The following is a 14,966-nucleotide window of genomic DNA, read 5'->3' on the forward strand; positions in this document are numbered from 1 at the left end:
GCAACACTGCCTTTCACAAACACCACGCTTTCTTTGTTACGTGTTGAGCTTTCAATCCCAGAGGAGCCTTGGTTAGAATATGCCGTATGATAAAACCGCCACCATTGGGGGGAAAAACACAACATACTGTATATGTTAACACAAAAAAATGTGCAGCATTTTTTGCAAGGCTGTGTTGCAAGTTCTTGCAATTTTTTTTGAATGATCTGGAATGGCTTAAATAGAGTAGTAGAGCAGTACTGCAGTTATGGCAATTCAGTTGTTCATTTGACATATTATTCTCTTAAGTTTAGAGAGTGCTGTTAGTAGCCTTCGCCCAAGGAGGTGACCCATCAAGTTATTCCAGTTAGATGAAGGTTATTTTTAATTGGCCCAGCAATAGATAGACAGATAATGACATAGTTGTACGACGCCTCACCTTTGGAGAGAAGACCAAAGTGAGACTGTGTTTACCTCGTCTGCTCGTCATGTCCAAGGGTTTCCTCTGTTGGTTTGGATGTGTGCACACACACACACACACACACACACACACACACACACACACACACACACACACACACACACACACTCCCAACACTAACTCATCCTCGTCTCTGTAGCCATAACAACAGGCCTGCTGCCTTGCTCTAGGCATAGGTAGTCTTATGGCATTTTAAGTGTATTTATATATTCTAAAATGTAAGGTACAATATATCGGTGATGCAAGGAACCGATATCACACGTAAAGTCAGTGGCTACTTTTTAATGCGCTTTGTCCTGAGGTCGTTTCACACCGCCAATAATGTTTGCCGACAAAAAAACGACACAACGTCATTCACTTTCACAGTCCTGGAGTACGGCGCAAGATTATTTTCCAGCGCAGGAGGGAATAAAAAACAAAACAAAATACAGCACTCATATTTAAGAAGGAAAGAAAGAAATATGATAAGAAAGAACATGGATATAGTTTAATGTGGCTAACAAGTTGAAGCCTACTGTGCCCGATTTATAGCCACCGTTGTACATCTCCCACTTCAGCCTCTGAAGCCCCATATAGTGGACTCAAAAGACTCAAGGAGCTTCTGTGCTGCAGTGTTTTAACTTTTCTTCTTTCAAAACTGAGGTTGATATTTCTACTTAAATAACGTGACGCCCAAAGCCACAGACACCACCTGTCTTTACCTGCATTTTTTAATAGCTTTTAAATTATTTTACAAAAAGCATTACTGTTGTAATTGTTTTACATTTCTTTACATATTATAACCCATAGGATACATTCTGAAATCTCTTACAAAAAGTTGTTATTGATATATGTGTCCTTAATTATATTCCCCTTCAGATACATTTAGAAAAACAACCTAAGGATGGCAGGTATTTTTATTTATTTATTTATTTTTTTAGTGCGTGTGCGTCTGCTCATGTCTGGCTAGATGAGGAGTGACAGGGAAGGCAGCGGTGTCAGTCTGAATCGCTCAGCCAAAGGCCACAGGTTCCTAGCTCACTTGCGCGACTTTGTTTGTTTGCAAAGCAGAATGAACTGAGACTAACGTGCATATTATTCACTGAGCCTCTCCCTCTGCCTCTCTTTCTTTTTTCCTTGCTGTCATGGCTGCAGTCACTTGGCCCGCGCAGACAGGTAGCTTCTTCGTCATTCCTCCCAACAAGCCCTTCCCCCCTTTAAGGAAGCATTTCCTTCTTCCTCATTTCATGTGTTGTTGATGAAGGAGAGGGGAATTCTGCAGCCTCTGAATCATGTTGCACAAGGGCTCACACGTATGGAATGCCGACACCGAGGCTTATGTAACTAACATGTCCACTCCTCTTAGAGCCGAAGGCCGGAGATGGTCCCTGGCTTCCCTCCCTTCGTCCGGCTATGGAACCAACCCGCCCAGCTCCACAGTCTCAGTAAGCCACACACACTTGTCAATAAACAGCCATTTCTGCAAGTACAACACCTCAGTCAGTGCAAAATAGGACAAGCCGTTTATGCAGTGAGTGACAGGGAACGCCAGGAAATACCAGTTACAAACCACTAATTGTTTTCCTGATGTCATCTGCTTGAATGAGTCATTCTCTTAGCCCAAGTCTGGGACTGGATGCCGGGGTCTATATGCACAGTATGATTTGGGGAGCGTGGCAGTTTGTGTTCCCAATAGCTCCGTTAACCCCATAGAGAAACAAAATCACATAATAGCCTGCTTGTATTTTAAGGGCTCAAAAATCCATTTTTGTTTATTATTACAAAATGATTTTACAGGATAATGTTCAACTGGATGCCTTTTTAATTTTTTTTTTTTTTTTATAATTTTAATTTTTTTAATTAAATGATGGCTTTCCCCCGTTCAACTCTTCATATAATCTTTCCATCACTTTCTGGAAAGAGAACGTGGTCTGGTGATTAGAGCTTGCCATGTGTCACTGTTGTGAGGACGCTTAGGAGGTACTGTAGGCCAGGGCACAAGCTGAAAGATCATTAGAAGTAAAACATTTTTTTTAATACTGTGACAGCCACCGAGACATCCCATACATTGTCCTTCTTCATCCACCTGGCCTGTTCAGGGCCAAAGCATTTGACCCATCGCCAGCAGACGTACTGGAAAATGAGTGTACATACTTGTAAGCATCCAAATGCTTCTACTTCCCATTGTAGATTATACTGTGCAGTCAGTGACCAAAATTAAAGGAATCTGAATAAGCTACTTATTATATCCATCTTTTTTTTTTCCTCCTGTATTTCAACAAATAATTGATGGCATCGAGGTCAGGAGTCCCAGGTTAAATATCTGTTGAGTAACCCTATTTTGGTGCCAAATCGGGTGGCGATGGTCCCAATTCCGGTTCAATGTGGATTAGGCCATGCTGTTCTGCCTGGGATGGGAACCGAATCTTGTCATGTTTTTTGATGAATCTTTGGCATTGGCTTTGCAGTCTTCCTCCTCCTCTCAGGAGCGCCTCCACCAGCTTCCCTACCAGCCCACTCAAGACGAGCTGCACTTCCTCTTCAAACACTTCCGCAGCTCTGAGAGCGTGACTGATGAGGATGGGCGGCCCTCGACCTTCATCCGGCCCCGATCCCGCAGCCTCAGGTAAACGTTGGCTATTCTTAACACCAGCTCCTCGCATCATCAACAGGCCTCGTACGCAGAACCTGAACTCCATTTCCATCCCAACTTTACCAGTGACCAGCTAATAACTGCTCTGTAACGCAAAGATGCAGAGTAGAGCTGTGAGAGCTATGAGAGCTGAGAAACAAAATATTTTTTGGTTTAGGTATTGTAAAATATGATTATTATTTTTATTTATTATTGTTATTATTATTTTTTTTTTTCAGCAATGGTTTTATCATAGTAGGTTATCAAAGGAGTTTCCATTGTGCCTGTTTGGGAATAAAATGTTCCCCAGTTTCTTCATTAATTGCAGCAGTTCCTCTGCCCAAGTTTACAACCAAATATGTCCGGGGTTTATTTAGCTTTGGTTCTTTAAATTTATTCACTTTAACCAATGCCAAATAATGAGCTCAGTGACATCGAGACGTGTTGCTGTGTTCCAGAATAAGGTGTGCTGCCACCAGCATTTTAATCCGGTTCGCGGGAGGTTTGAATTGAGCCGCCAAATCAAATTTCAGGATTCAGAATCATCCTTGTCCTTTTGTTTGTTTGTTTTTTTAAACATTTCTTACGCCTGATGTCGGTTAACCTATCCACGCCACAGTGTCAGTGTGAAATAAAGAACAAAATTTTAGGGTTGAAGGATGGACATTACTGTACGGGAGATGCAAGACAAAATCAGAAGCAACCTCTGCAGAGGACGTTAGTTTTCCACCTGTTGATTCCCATTTTGAACGTGATTGTTTTCAGCCCCAAAAGAACCCATGACATTGAATTCCAAATGGCTTCCTGCATGCGTGATAGTTAAATGCATCCCGATTTTCAGCAGCCCAAAAATGAGGTAGTCCTTTTTTTTTTTTTTTTTTAATATTGAAATGATGATTTGCTGTTAGCCCTGTTAGATTCCGTACGTCGTCACAGCCCCTCTGCTTCCCTGTCACACACACGGATCCGATGCGAACACGTTACACTTGGCAAATAAAATTGATGCTGATACTGATGGATCAGCTGAATCATTCGGGCTGGCAGGCGGGGAAGTGACTACAAAGCTGTGTGCATTTGTCAACTTGGTTTGTGTGCTCGGCAGCGTCTGCCAGTGCGCGGGGCTCGGGCTCCCTCTGTTCCTGCAACACCGCGTGTCGTACGTAGGCGTGCTAGCTAGCGCACTGCCGCGGGGGGATCTAGCTGCCGAGCTGGAGGCCCGCACGGGGGCGGGCGGGCGGGCGGGTGGCCGGGTGGGGGTCGGGGTGGGTGTGGAGCAGAGCCGCCGCGTCTTTGTCGGATGCCCCGTTTTGCTTTCCAGCGAGGGGCCACTTCTCAGCTAAAATGGCCGCTGTGCGAGCAATAAGCTGCCCCTCCAGCCCCCCTGTCTGCAATGTCTGGGATGAAGTGAGAGATCCATCGTTGAAAAGAGGTCACAGACGGTGGTGTCTTTGGGACTTCTGTTTTGCTTGCACCTTAAACCGCAGGATGCAGTTAACAGTTTATCACTGTTCAATTAAAGATTGCCCAAATGTCATCGATTGCGTTTCGGACCATCCTGTAAAGTGGAGGCCTTCCTGGATTCTGGACCTGTGACGGTCTTCTCGCCTAGCGTTTAGGCTAGCATTTAGCCTAGCTTTGAGAGAAGCCACCCTGTAATCAGGAGGTTCAGACACTTCCTGTCAAGTGTCCTTGAGCGTATCGCTCAACCCGTACTTGTCTGCTGCTCATTATAATGGAACTTCAATTTAATGGCTAAAATATAAGGGTTGAATCTACGTAAAACTACAAATCAGGCATTTGTCTATTTTGATTATCCAGAATAACCTTCTCTCATGTCCTCCATCACCCCGGCCTCTACAATCAAAAATGCCAGGTGATGAAAGGCCGAGACCAGGTGGTCCATTCCCTCAAAGAGCACCATAGCTACGGCCCTCACTAAATCGGCCTCAACGTGTGGCGATAAATGTGAAATGCATTGCTATGTTTGTCCAGACACAGCGATTCCTACTAATCTGGCTCTGCTTGTGTTGTAGCCCTGGACGAGCCAGCACCTCCTTCGATAATGAGATAGTCATGATGAACCATGTTTACAAAGAACGTTTTCCAAAGGTGGGTATCCGTTCAGTTTTCAGACCTTTCTTACGCCCTGGTCATTATAGAAAATACACACTAAGAGTGGGCAACAAACAAACTCACTTGTCAACACCATGATCTAAACTATAACTTCTTAGAAACAACAGGCATTGTAAAAGAGTGGTTCTCAACGTGAGAACCGGGTACCCCCAGGGGTCCTACAAGAGGTTCCAGCCACATTATTAAAGGGGAACTATTATGCTCCTTTTTTTACACCTGTTAATATAGGTCTCTGAGGTCCCCAGAACATGTTTTTGAAGGGGTTTTTTTTTTGTTTGTTTTTTTTTTGCTGAAAATACAACTCCAATTATGATGCATTTGAGTCATTGTGACATGCCTCTAAACCTGGGCTGTTCCCAAACAGACTGCGTCGGTGTGTGTAGCTTTAACTGTGACTGAGCAGCCAGGCCCCTGGTTCTGAGCCAATGGGGTTTGAGTCAATGGGGTCACTCCAGGTTCCGTTTTATTTACCCAACGTAAACTTTCACCGATTTCACCATATCAGTCCACCAGAGTCTGTTTCAGTCCACCAGAGTCTGTTTCTGAACAAATTTCAGGCGAGGAATTCGCAGTCCAGTTGCTGAATCTTCACTCCTGTTAGATCTACACGGCCTCACTTAAAAGTTTGTTCCAATTCTCGTTGCCGTCCTTCAAGCTTGTGGGCGACACAGACACCGCCGTTCGACACACCGGGATTCTGAAATTATAAAATAAATACATCCACAATAACACACAATTTTTATTTGTTTTGTTTGAAGAAACGCACGGAGGATCCGAGGGCGCAGGTGACCATAAAGAAATCTGTCATGAGCTAACGGCCGAAAGCAGAATAAACCTTTGAAAACCGAGCGTTTTGTTCACAGTACTTTGCCTCATTATTACACTTTGAGCACGTCTAATATGAACACCCGACATTGTAACATTATATGTATGACAGAAAACATGAGAAGCATGATAGGTCCCCTTCATGTTAGACTTCATGGGGCCAGATAAGCACGCATACCATATAGGATACATCTCTCTACACCTAATTTCCTGTCTCCCTCCACTGCTCTCTACAATAAAAGGCAAAAATAGGCCAAAACACAAAAAAAAACAACAAAGGGTATTTGGGCTATTACAGTTTTTTTAGTGTATGCGTTACAGAGATATTTTTTGCAACACAATCTGCGTGGAGCTGAGCTGTGGAAAACAAGCTAATATATGACACTCAGAGTGAAAGAGTGTGTGTGTGTGTGTGTGTGTGTGTGTGTGTGTGTGTGTGTGTGTGTGTATACATACATGAGATAGAAAGATAGTACTTTATATTACCTTCAATCATTTATTGAATAATTGTGTGTGTGTGTGTGTGTGTGTGTGTGTGTGTGTGTGTGTGTGTGTGTGTGTGTGTGTGTGTGTGTGTGTGTGTGTGTGTGTGTGTGTGTTCCTGCCTGTCCTCCCAGGCCACAGCCCAGATGGAGGAGCGCTTGCTGGAAATCAGCACCTACTGCTCCCCAGACAACTTGCTGCCTCTCGCTGATGGGGTCCTGGGCTTCATTCAGCACCAGCTGGCCGAGCTGGTGCGCGACTGCCTGGAAAAGTCCCAGAAAGGCCTGGTCACCTCGCGCTACTTTGCCGAGCTGCAGGAGAAACTGGAGAAGCTACTTCACGAGGTGGGGAGCGTCTCCTTGTCAGACAGCTGCTATAAGCTCTCACAGGCTGGCTGCCATGGAAATAATCTGCATCTACAGCACTTGCAAATATTCAAGAGTCCACAGAAGAAATGAAACAGAACAGATGTTTCAATTCACCTCATGATATAACTTAACATTACCATATATATCAGTAGATTTATTTATTTATATTAAAACAAATTACATATTAAAATAAATTATAGTGTTGTACATTTATTTATTCATAGGATTTAACAATCTAGTCAGGACGTAGATAAGTCAGTAGTTCTGCATTCAGAAAGCGGCTTTTGTGGATATGACCGACTCTAGACAAATAACTTTTTGGATATCACACTTCTAAAAAGACTTTGCACATTGCATTACATTGCACATAAAATAAATACCTGCAGTATAATACAGCAGATCAGTAATGGTCACTAGACGCATTGGCCAACACATAAATCGGATGAAAGACAATATTATCCAAACAAGTTGGTCAATTCGTTTGGATATGATTTCAACATCTTACTTGTTGCTTAATGCTTCATAACACCAGCAATGAGGAGACTTGCTTTAAAGATGGTAAAGGTTTATTAGTGGCGATGTGGAATAAGTAATTTGATGTCATTATTGCTCTGGGATACATTGTTTTCTGCAATAACATCTAAGTAAATGCAGGATAATGAGCGGCTACAGGGTACGGTGAAACGGGAAGCAGGTTTGATGGAGCTGGAAGATGAGAGCTGACCACCTATCCAATAATAATAATCCAAGAATCCATCTCCAACCCAAAACAACTGGCATTGTAGATTTGACGGTGGAATCTGCCAGTAATTGCGAGAGATACTGTGAGATCTTTTTTTTTTTCTCCTTTTTCTTCCCTCTCTGTTACAGGCTTAATCTGTTATGATATAATGTTAGTTTCTATGGCAACCTCTTCCCCTTCTCCTCCGCAGCGTGCCGCATGCACGCCGTCAGACAGGAGGACTGGCCAACTTGCCGCACACATCTGAACTGTTAAGTGTGTTCCCATGGCATGGAACACATGATGTCATTCTCACCCTCGGCTTGCTCTGTCCAGTGCACCCATGCAGTCAACAAGATCTTTCCTTGTGTTTAGATTTCATTGGCGTTATCAAGAGCACCAGGCATTTAACTGACTTCTAACCTAGTGATTCTCAAACTTTGGTGATATGCGGGTGACTACGTGTCTTGAGAAACCTTTTCTGAGATTAATATTTTTTTATTGGTCATCTAGTCTAGGTTTGCCCAAACTTGCCCAAAGTCAAAGTTGTGTTGACGTTAAGATTGCAAATTACACTTCTTACATTTGCAATCTTATCTCAGCTCAGAAAGTACACCGATCAGCCACAGTATCAAAATCACCTCCCGAATATTATCTAGGCTCCCCTCATGCCGCCAAAACAGCTCTTCCATAGTGCATCCTGGTGCCATCTCTTCCCCAGGTTAACAACGCACATGCACCCAGCCATCCACATGATGTTAAAGAAAATGCGATTCCTCAGACCAGGCCACCTTCTTCCATTGCTCCATAGTCCAGTTCTTAAGCTCATGTACCCATTGTAGGTGCTTGTGACAGTGGACAGAGGTCAGCATGGGCACTCTGACCGGTCTGCAGCTACGCAGCCTCATACACAGCAAACTGATGCACTGTGTGTTCTGACACCTTTCTATCATAGCAGCATTGACTTTTTCACCAATTTGTGCTCCAGTAGCTCTCCTGTGGGATCGGATCAGATGGGCTATACTTCACTGCCCATGTGCATCAATGTCCCCGGTTCACCGGTTGTCCTTCCTTGGACCACTTTTGGTAGGTACTAACCACTGCATACCAAAAAGACCTGTCGTTTTGGAGATGCTCTGACCCAGTCGTTTATCCATCACAATTTGGCCCTTGTTAAAGTGGCTCAGATCCTTACGCTTGCCCATTTTTCCTGCTTCCAACACATCAACTTCAAGAACTGACTGTTCACTTGCTGCCTAATATACCCCACCCCTTGACAGGTGCCATTGGAACGAGATGATCAATGTTATTCACGTCACCTGTCAGTGGTTTTAATGTTGTGGCTGATCGGTGTATGTTATAACTTTACTGTTGTCAGCTACCAGTGGCGGACCTGACTCTATTTTTCTCTTAACATTTGGAAATGGAAATTTGTGTCTAGATACCTTTGGGAATCCAATGATTGAATCTCACATGAAACTTGAAAAGTAGGATTGGATTCATGCTCTGTGAGAGTCTTGTTCTTATTGCCGCTAAGTGTATACGTCTACAAGACATTTAGTTGGCATTCTCAGTCACAATTTTTTTTTTTTTTTAACTTTTTTTTTTAAAACATAAATTTATTGTTTCCATCGCAAGTCAACATAGTTTAAAAACGTAAAAAAAAAAAAGGTTCTGATGTTCCCATTTTTCTGACTGTAACATTAAATGATTGAGAATAGTTCTCAAAATCATACTTGCTAAAGAAATGATAGGACTTGCTAAGTCGAGGGAGCTTTAGTAAACATAAATGGTAGTCATCTGTGCTGATGAGCCAAGCAGTATGAGGGGATGAGCTGGATGTGGAGGCATACCATAGTGTCATTGTGCCACTCGTGCAGACTGTTGCTCCAGACGGCGGTGGGGAAGGCCGTCAATGACTAATCCAAGCCACCCCACCCCTCCCCCCAACTTACTATTCACTGAAGCGCAGAGATAAGTCTAATAATTCCTCTCGATTTGATGTTGTGTTTTCTTTGATGCATTTCTATGTCTGGATGATATTTTTGTCAACCCATCTGCTAGGAGCCCGTTGTCTGTTGCATTATTTTTTCCAGTACAAAGTCTTGATGGTTTGGTCTATCTCTTGAGTCATCGTTTCCTGACTAGCATGTCACCGTAGGACAGTAGGACGTCTGTGTTGTAAGTCAGACCCTCCTCTTCCTCAACGTTCAGGAGGTTTTCAGTGCTCTGCAGTAACTCTTTAGAGCATTACGTTGCACTGTTGGTTCTTGACTTCTCTTCTCGCTGTGGCTTGTATACAGCTCTGGAGTGGAAAGTTGTGACATCACAAATAGGTCACATACTGACGCCCCTCTGTATCAGAGTGAAGCTATGTGGGGAATTTTCCCCAATATGTTTACATGTGTTTCCATGACAATCGGATGGATCTCTTCGCTGCACCCCATTGGCCCAAAGAGATCTGCTATTAACACAAACGATGGTACAACCTGACACTAATGGGGCCTTTTCTACAGTGTACCATGGTGATCATGCGCCCTGTAGTTTTATGCATATTTTCCCCTACGAAGTATTCCAAATAAAGATTTATTTTTCATGTTTTTAATTTTTGTTTATAGAATATTCTTCAAAAAAAGATTTTTTTATTTTTATATAATTATCAAATGACATGAAGAGCTTGATGTAGGGATATATACAGCATATACATGTATTTATTCATCACCTTGACCTGGCTTTGCCCACTGTGTTTCAGGCGTATGAGCGTTCGGAGAGTGACGAGGTGACCGTCATCATCCAGCTGGTGAAGAAGATCCTCATCATCATCTCCCGGCCGGCGCGCCTCCTTGAGTGCCTGGTGAGATGGGAGGAAAATCTTCCCCCAAATGAGATTTATGCCCCGGAAACGGGTGGCAGTTGGTTCACGTAAAAGAGTCAAACCGTCGCAGGGTTTTGTATGACCTTCAGTCCAGTGGTCAACATGTGGAATTTTAGATTGTCAAGATAATCTATCCACGAAACACAAAGTTTGGTTAATTGTAGGTTTTTTTTATTTTGTTTTTTTTATATTGCACCAGATGTATGAGACTTTCATTATACCCAAATGAACAATCCCAATGGCCACAATGTCTCTGTCATATTTTTTCTGCTACGGAAACCTAAGGAGCTTTAATGGCTGATGCATGCATTTAATTGACTCTAGCAGTGTCTATTGAACTGTGGATTCATATTTTTGCCTGTTTATACATTTAATTTTTCATTTATATTACTTTTTAAATAAATATTGTGTCTAGTTGTACAGTATTGATGGTTTTACTGGCAATATCACCCAAATGAATCTGACACAAACTACTCAATCAACGTCTTGAGTGCATATATTTCTAATTTGTTGTACAGTATCTATTCTTTGTTGACTAAATATTGCGAGCGTAAAGGGACATGCTCCCAATGAGCACAGTGCAAGCAGTGTCCGTCCTGTCCACGTTGCTTCCCGGTCAATTTATTTAAACGAGACATGGATGCTGTTGACAGGAGTTTGACCCGGAAGAGTTTTACCACTTGCTGGAGGCGGCAGAAGGCCACGCCAAGGTCGGCCAGGGCATCAAGACGGACATTCCTCGCTACATCATCAACCAGCTGGGTCTGACTCGTGACCCTTTGGAAGGTGAAGGATCCTCATTGAGATTTGTTCCAAGGACACACACGGTGATCAGAAGTTGAATCACACCTGTTCTGCAAATGGCTTTATGTGTAGAGGTTAACGTCACTCAGACTTAGAAAATACGTTGAACTTGACTTTATTTGAACTTGAAAGAAAATATCAAGTGTATTCGAGGAATTTCACAGAATGTACTTTCTTTATTGCCAGGAGTTCACTGTCTGCTATTTTTGTCAAAGACATTTTCTATTGAGGAAAATTAGGGTGTGGTTACTAATTTGCTAACATCTCAGCAACCAGTGATTAAAAAAAAAAAAAAAAAAAAAAAAAACAACAACAAAAAAAAAAGTCCGCAGCACTTCTTCTCGAATGAAGGTTTTAAAGGTCAAATGATTTTTCCAAATGTAGATGGTCGTCAAAAGCCTGTAGCTACTCAGTTGCAAAGAGGCAGAAGAGTGTGAAAGAACTGTGTTATTGCATAGAGAGTGGGCGTAACAGCTTGGATCATCATAAAACACTTTCTTTTCTTTTTTTTCTTTTTTTTTTTTTGCAAAGTACTGTTTTAACAGGTTTAACAAGTTTTAACAAAAGGTTGAGTGCTAAAATCTGTTATTTGTCAAAAAGGAGACCGTAATGGCTGAGGTATTTATGTATTGCATTAGGGAGCGTCATAGAAAAACATGAAAATTGCGCAAAAATTAAAGCTGGAGGACGCCTGTAACGATATCTCTCCCACTTGTGTTTTCTTGCAGACATGGTCCAGCTTGAGCAGTATGATGCCGGTCCCTCAGTGTCTGTGGATTCAGATGCTAATGTTGAGGTAACTGCAGACAATCTTCAGTATATGGTGAATTGAAGCCGCCTATTCCGATTGGGCACCATAGCACAAGGCAAACTCATTGATATTGTTAGCAGTACCATGCTGAATAGGGAGCATATACTGTATGAAATATCCATATGAAAGATAAAATGCAAGATGCAATGTGCGTCCTGCTTAACTCTATCCAACTCTTGATGTTGATCCTTTGACTGTCTGTTGGTTCTCTGTCTTTCAAGAATAAGGTTCCCCAGACCCTCACACCTACGCGAAGGAAACCTCTGGAGAGCGATTTTGAAACAATCAAGCTGATCAGCAACGGGGCTTACGGGTAAGCGCACGAATGATCGTCTGTATCTAATGGTCCTTAAATAATTCTTAACCATTCTCCTTCGAAGGAAGCCAACAAGCTCCTTAAGCATTCCTCAGATCCCTGAAGAGTTTCATGAGAAGTGTCGATATATTAGGACGAGATAGATCGCCAAAGTGATCTTTTGAAGAACCTTGTGATAGAATATCACAATATTCCAGAAACCCATTCACTTTTTGGGTTGTACATGGAGCGTGTCCGACGCCGTTCCTGTGATTCGGTTCCTGTTTATTATTTTCCTTTTTTAATTGTTTTTTTATTTATTTATTTTTATTTTGTTTGTTTGGGGCAGGGCTGTGTACCTGGTCCGGCACAAGGAGACCCGGCAGCGCTTTGCCATGAAGAAGATCAACCGCCAGAACCTGGTGCTGAGGAACCAGATCCAGCAGGCCTTCGTGGAGCGGGACATCCTCACCTTTGCCGAGAACCCCTTTGTCGTCTCCATGTTCTGCTCCTTTGAGACGCGGCGTCACCTCTGCATGGTGATGGAGTATGTGGAAGGTACGGTCACGAAAAACAAATGCCTTTCAAAGTCTCCAAAGCATGAATTACGGTCTGAATCTGGCACGTGTCTCAACGGCAACGTGGATCACAATTGGATCGGCCACAGATATTCACAGAATTGCGCAAAAAGGATATGAATATTGAAATATTGAATACATGCTGAGGGATGGGGAAAGTTTACCCACACTGTTTTGGTGCTTTTCTGTTTTGTTCAGGTGGAGACTGTGCCAATCTGCTTAAAAACATGGGGCCTCTCCCTGTGGAAATGACAAGGATGTACTTTGCCGAAACGGTCCTGGCCCTGGAATACCTTCACAACTACGGCATCGTTCACAGAGACCTCAAACCTGACAAGTGAGTTTACAGACTAACTAGTACGGAGTAGGCTGAAACATGATATACGTCGGCAAAGCGTAAAAAAACCAGTTATGTCGTAAATGGATCCTTAGTCTTCTAAATGTCTCCTCTCCGTTTCACAGCTTGTTAATAACGTCCATGGGCCACATCAAGCTGACTGACTTTGGTCTGTCCAAAATTGGCCTGATGAACATGACCACCAACCTCTACGAAGGACACATGGAGAAGGACACCAGAGAGTTTGTAGACAAACAGGTTAGTACCCCTCAACCCTACACCTTCATCTTATTGCTCACCGTCCATCAGTGGTTTTATTGTGTAGAAAGAAAATCCACCATATTGAATTTCGCAGACTGGAATATATAGACAAATATAGAAACGATGCTAATACTGATTAGCATACAATATGGTATGGTGGGTTCAAGTCCCAAGGCTCATCGCACTCAATCAACACATGAAGGATGACGTACATTTTCCCCCGGAGTTATAAAGAGGAAATCTTTGGGTGGGTGGGGTTACCGAAAATGATCCAGAGGCCCTCCACGCATTCTGTTGCTTTGATGGCGTAGGTGTGTGGGACTCCCGAGTACATCGCCCCGGAGGTGATCCTGCGGCAGGGCTACGGGAAGCCGGTGGACTGGTGGGCCATGGGTGTCATACTATACGAGTTCCTGGTGGGATGCGTGCCTTTTTTCGGAGACACCCCCGAAGAGCTTTTTGGACAAGTTGTCAGCGGTAAGCAGATATTTAAAAAAAGATCCTTTCCTCGAAATGAATATGCACTTTTTTTCTTTGGAAATTTCTGCTTGAGATGGAACAAAGCTGGAACATGTTACGGAATAGCAGTGAATAGGCTAATAATCATAATAATTATCTAAACTACTGCAATTATTTGCCTGCTTCAAGAGCTTTGTGAAGAATAGCAGTTATTTCAATGTCAGTTTTTTATTATGAATATGAACAATTTACAACCTACACTGCATGTTGAAATCTTTCAATTATAACCACCTTCTGCGGGGCAATAAAAACTCATAATAGTAATAATCGGAGAAAAGTAGCTTGCAGGATGTGAGGACTAAATCATTTAACAGCTGCTTTTTAAATACAAGCATTCTGTATGTTGGCAGTTAAAGGATATGCAGAGAAGGACTATTTTATTACATTTTTTTAATTACATCTTTACGCATTGCCATAATAAATAGACTGTTATTATTATGACCCCATCCAAGTTGCTTATTGTGGTTTGTTGACCTATGTGTCTTCTTGCTCATCAGATGACATCATATGGCCAGAGGGAGAGGATTCCTTACCTTCTGATGCCCAGGGCATGATCACCCGTCTCCTAAGTCAGAGCCCTCTGGACCGCCTGGGCACAGGTACCACGGAGTGCAGTGTACCTTTTATCGAGAGAGAAAAAAAAAAGTGTTTAATATCGGGTCAACCGCAGGTTAAACCGGGTTTCAGTGCAAATATCATTTCCATCACTGTGTATTCCTCAAAAATGAATGACAGACAGAACGTGTTTACAATGAAGAGGAACATCCTTCGAATATTTGTATTCAATGATCTATCAAAAAATCTCCATAGTTAAGAGTAATGACCACACTTCACCAAACAGATTCATCATTACATTTAACCAGACTGTTTTTGGTGTCCGTCTCA

General features: G+C 42.6%; 1 protein-coding gene across 1 annotated transcript in view; it reads left to right on the forward strand.

The window, feature by feature from the left end:
* Window positions 1–14,966, forward strand: part of LOC307232377 (microtubule-associated serine/threonine-protein kinase 3-like) — a gene marked incomplete at its 5' end in the record, with an annotated part of 34,758 nt that overhangs the window by 9,772 nt on the left and 10,020 nt on the right. Inside the window, 14 exons of the mRNA XM_080003367.1 lie at window positions 1,595–1,615; window positions 1,806–1,884; window positions 2,908–3,065; window positions 5,105–5,180; window positions 6,647–6,856; window positions 10,354–10,455; window positions 11,130–11,262; window positions 12,009–12,076; window positions 12,313–12,404; window positions 12,736–12,944; window positions 13,163–13,301; window positions 13,427–13,559; window positions 13,874–14,039; window positions 14,579–14,680. Of these exons, the coding sequence (XP_079859493.1) occupies window positions 1,595–1,615; window positions 1,806–1,884; window positions 2,908–3,065; window positions 5,105–5,180; window positions 6,647–6,856; window positions 10,354–10,455; window positions 11,130–11,262; window positions 12,009–12,076; window positions 12,313–12,404; window positions 12,736–12,944; window positions 13,163–13,301; window positions 13,427–13,559; window positions 13,874–14,039; window positions 14,579–14,680 (1,688 nt within the window). The remainder of the gene's footprint in view (window positions 1–1,594; window positions 1,616–1,805; window positions 1,885–2,907; window positions 3,066–5,104; window positions 5,181–6,646; window positions 6,857–10,353; window positions 10,456–11,129; window positions 11,263–12,008; window positions 12,077–12,312; window positions 12,405–12,735; window positions 12,945–13,162; window positions 13,302–13,426; window positions 13,560–13,873; window positions 14,040–14,578; window positions 14,681–14,966) is intronic.

Source organism: Zeus faber (genome assembly GCF_960531495.2).
Source record: "Zeus faber genome assembly, chromosome: 1".
In the NCBI taxonomy this organism is placed as follows: domain Eukaryota; kingdom Metazoa; phylum Chordata; class Actinopteri; order Zeiformes; family Zeidae; genus Zeus; species Zeus faber.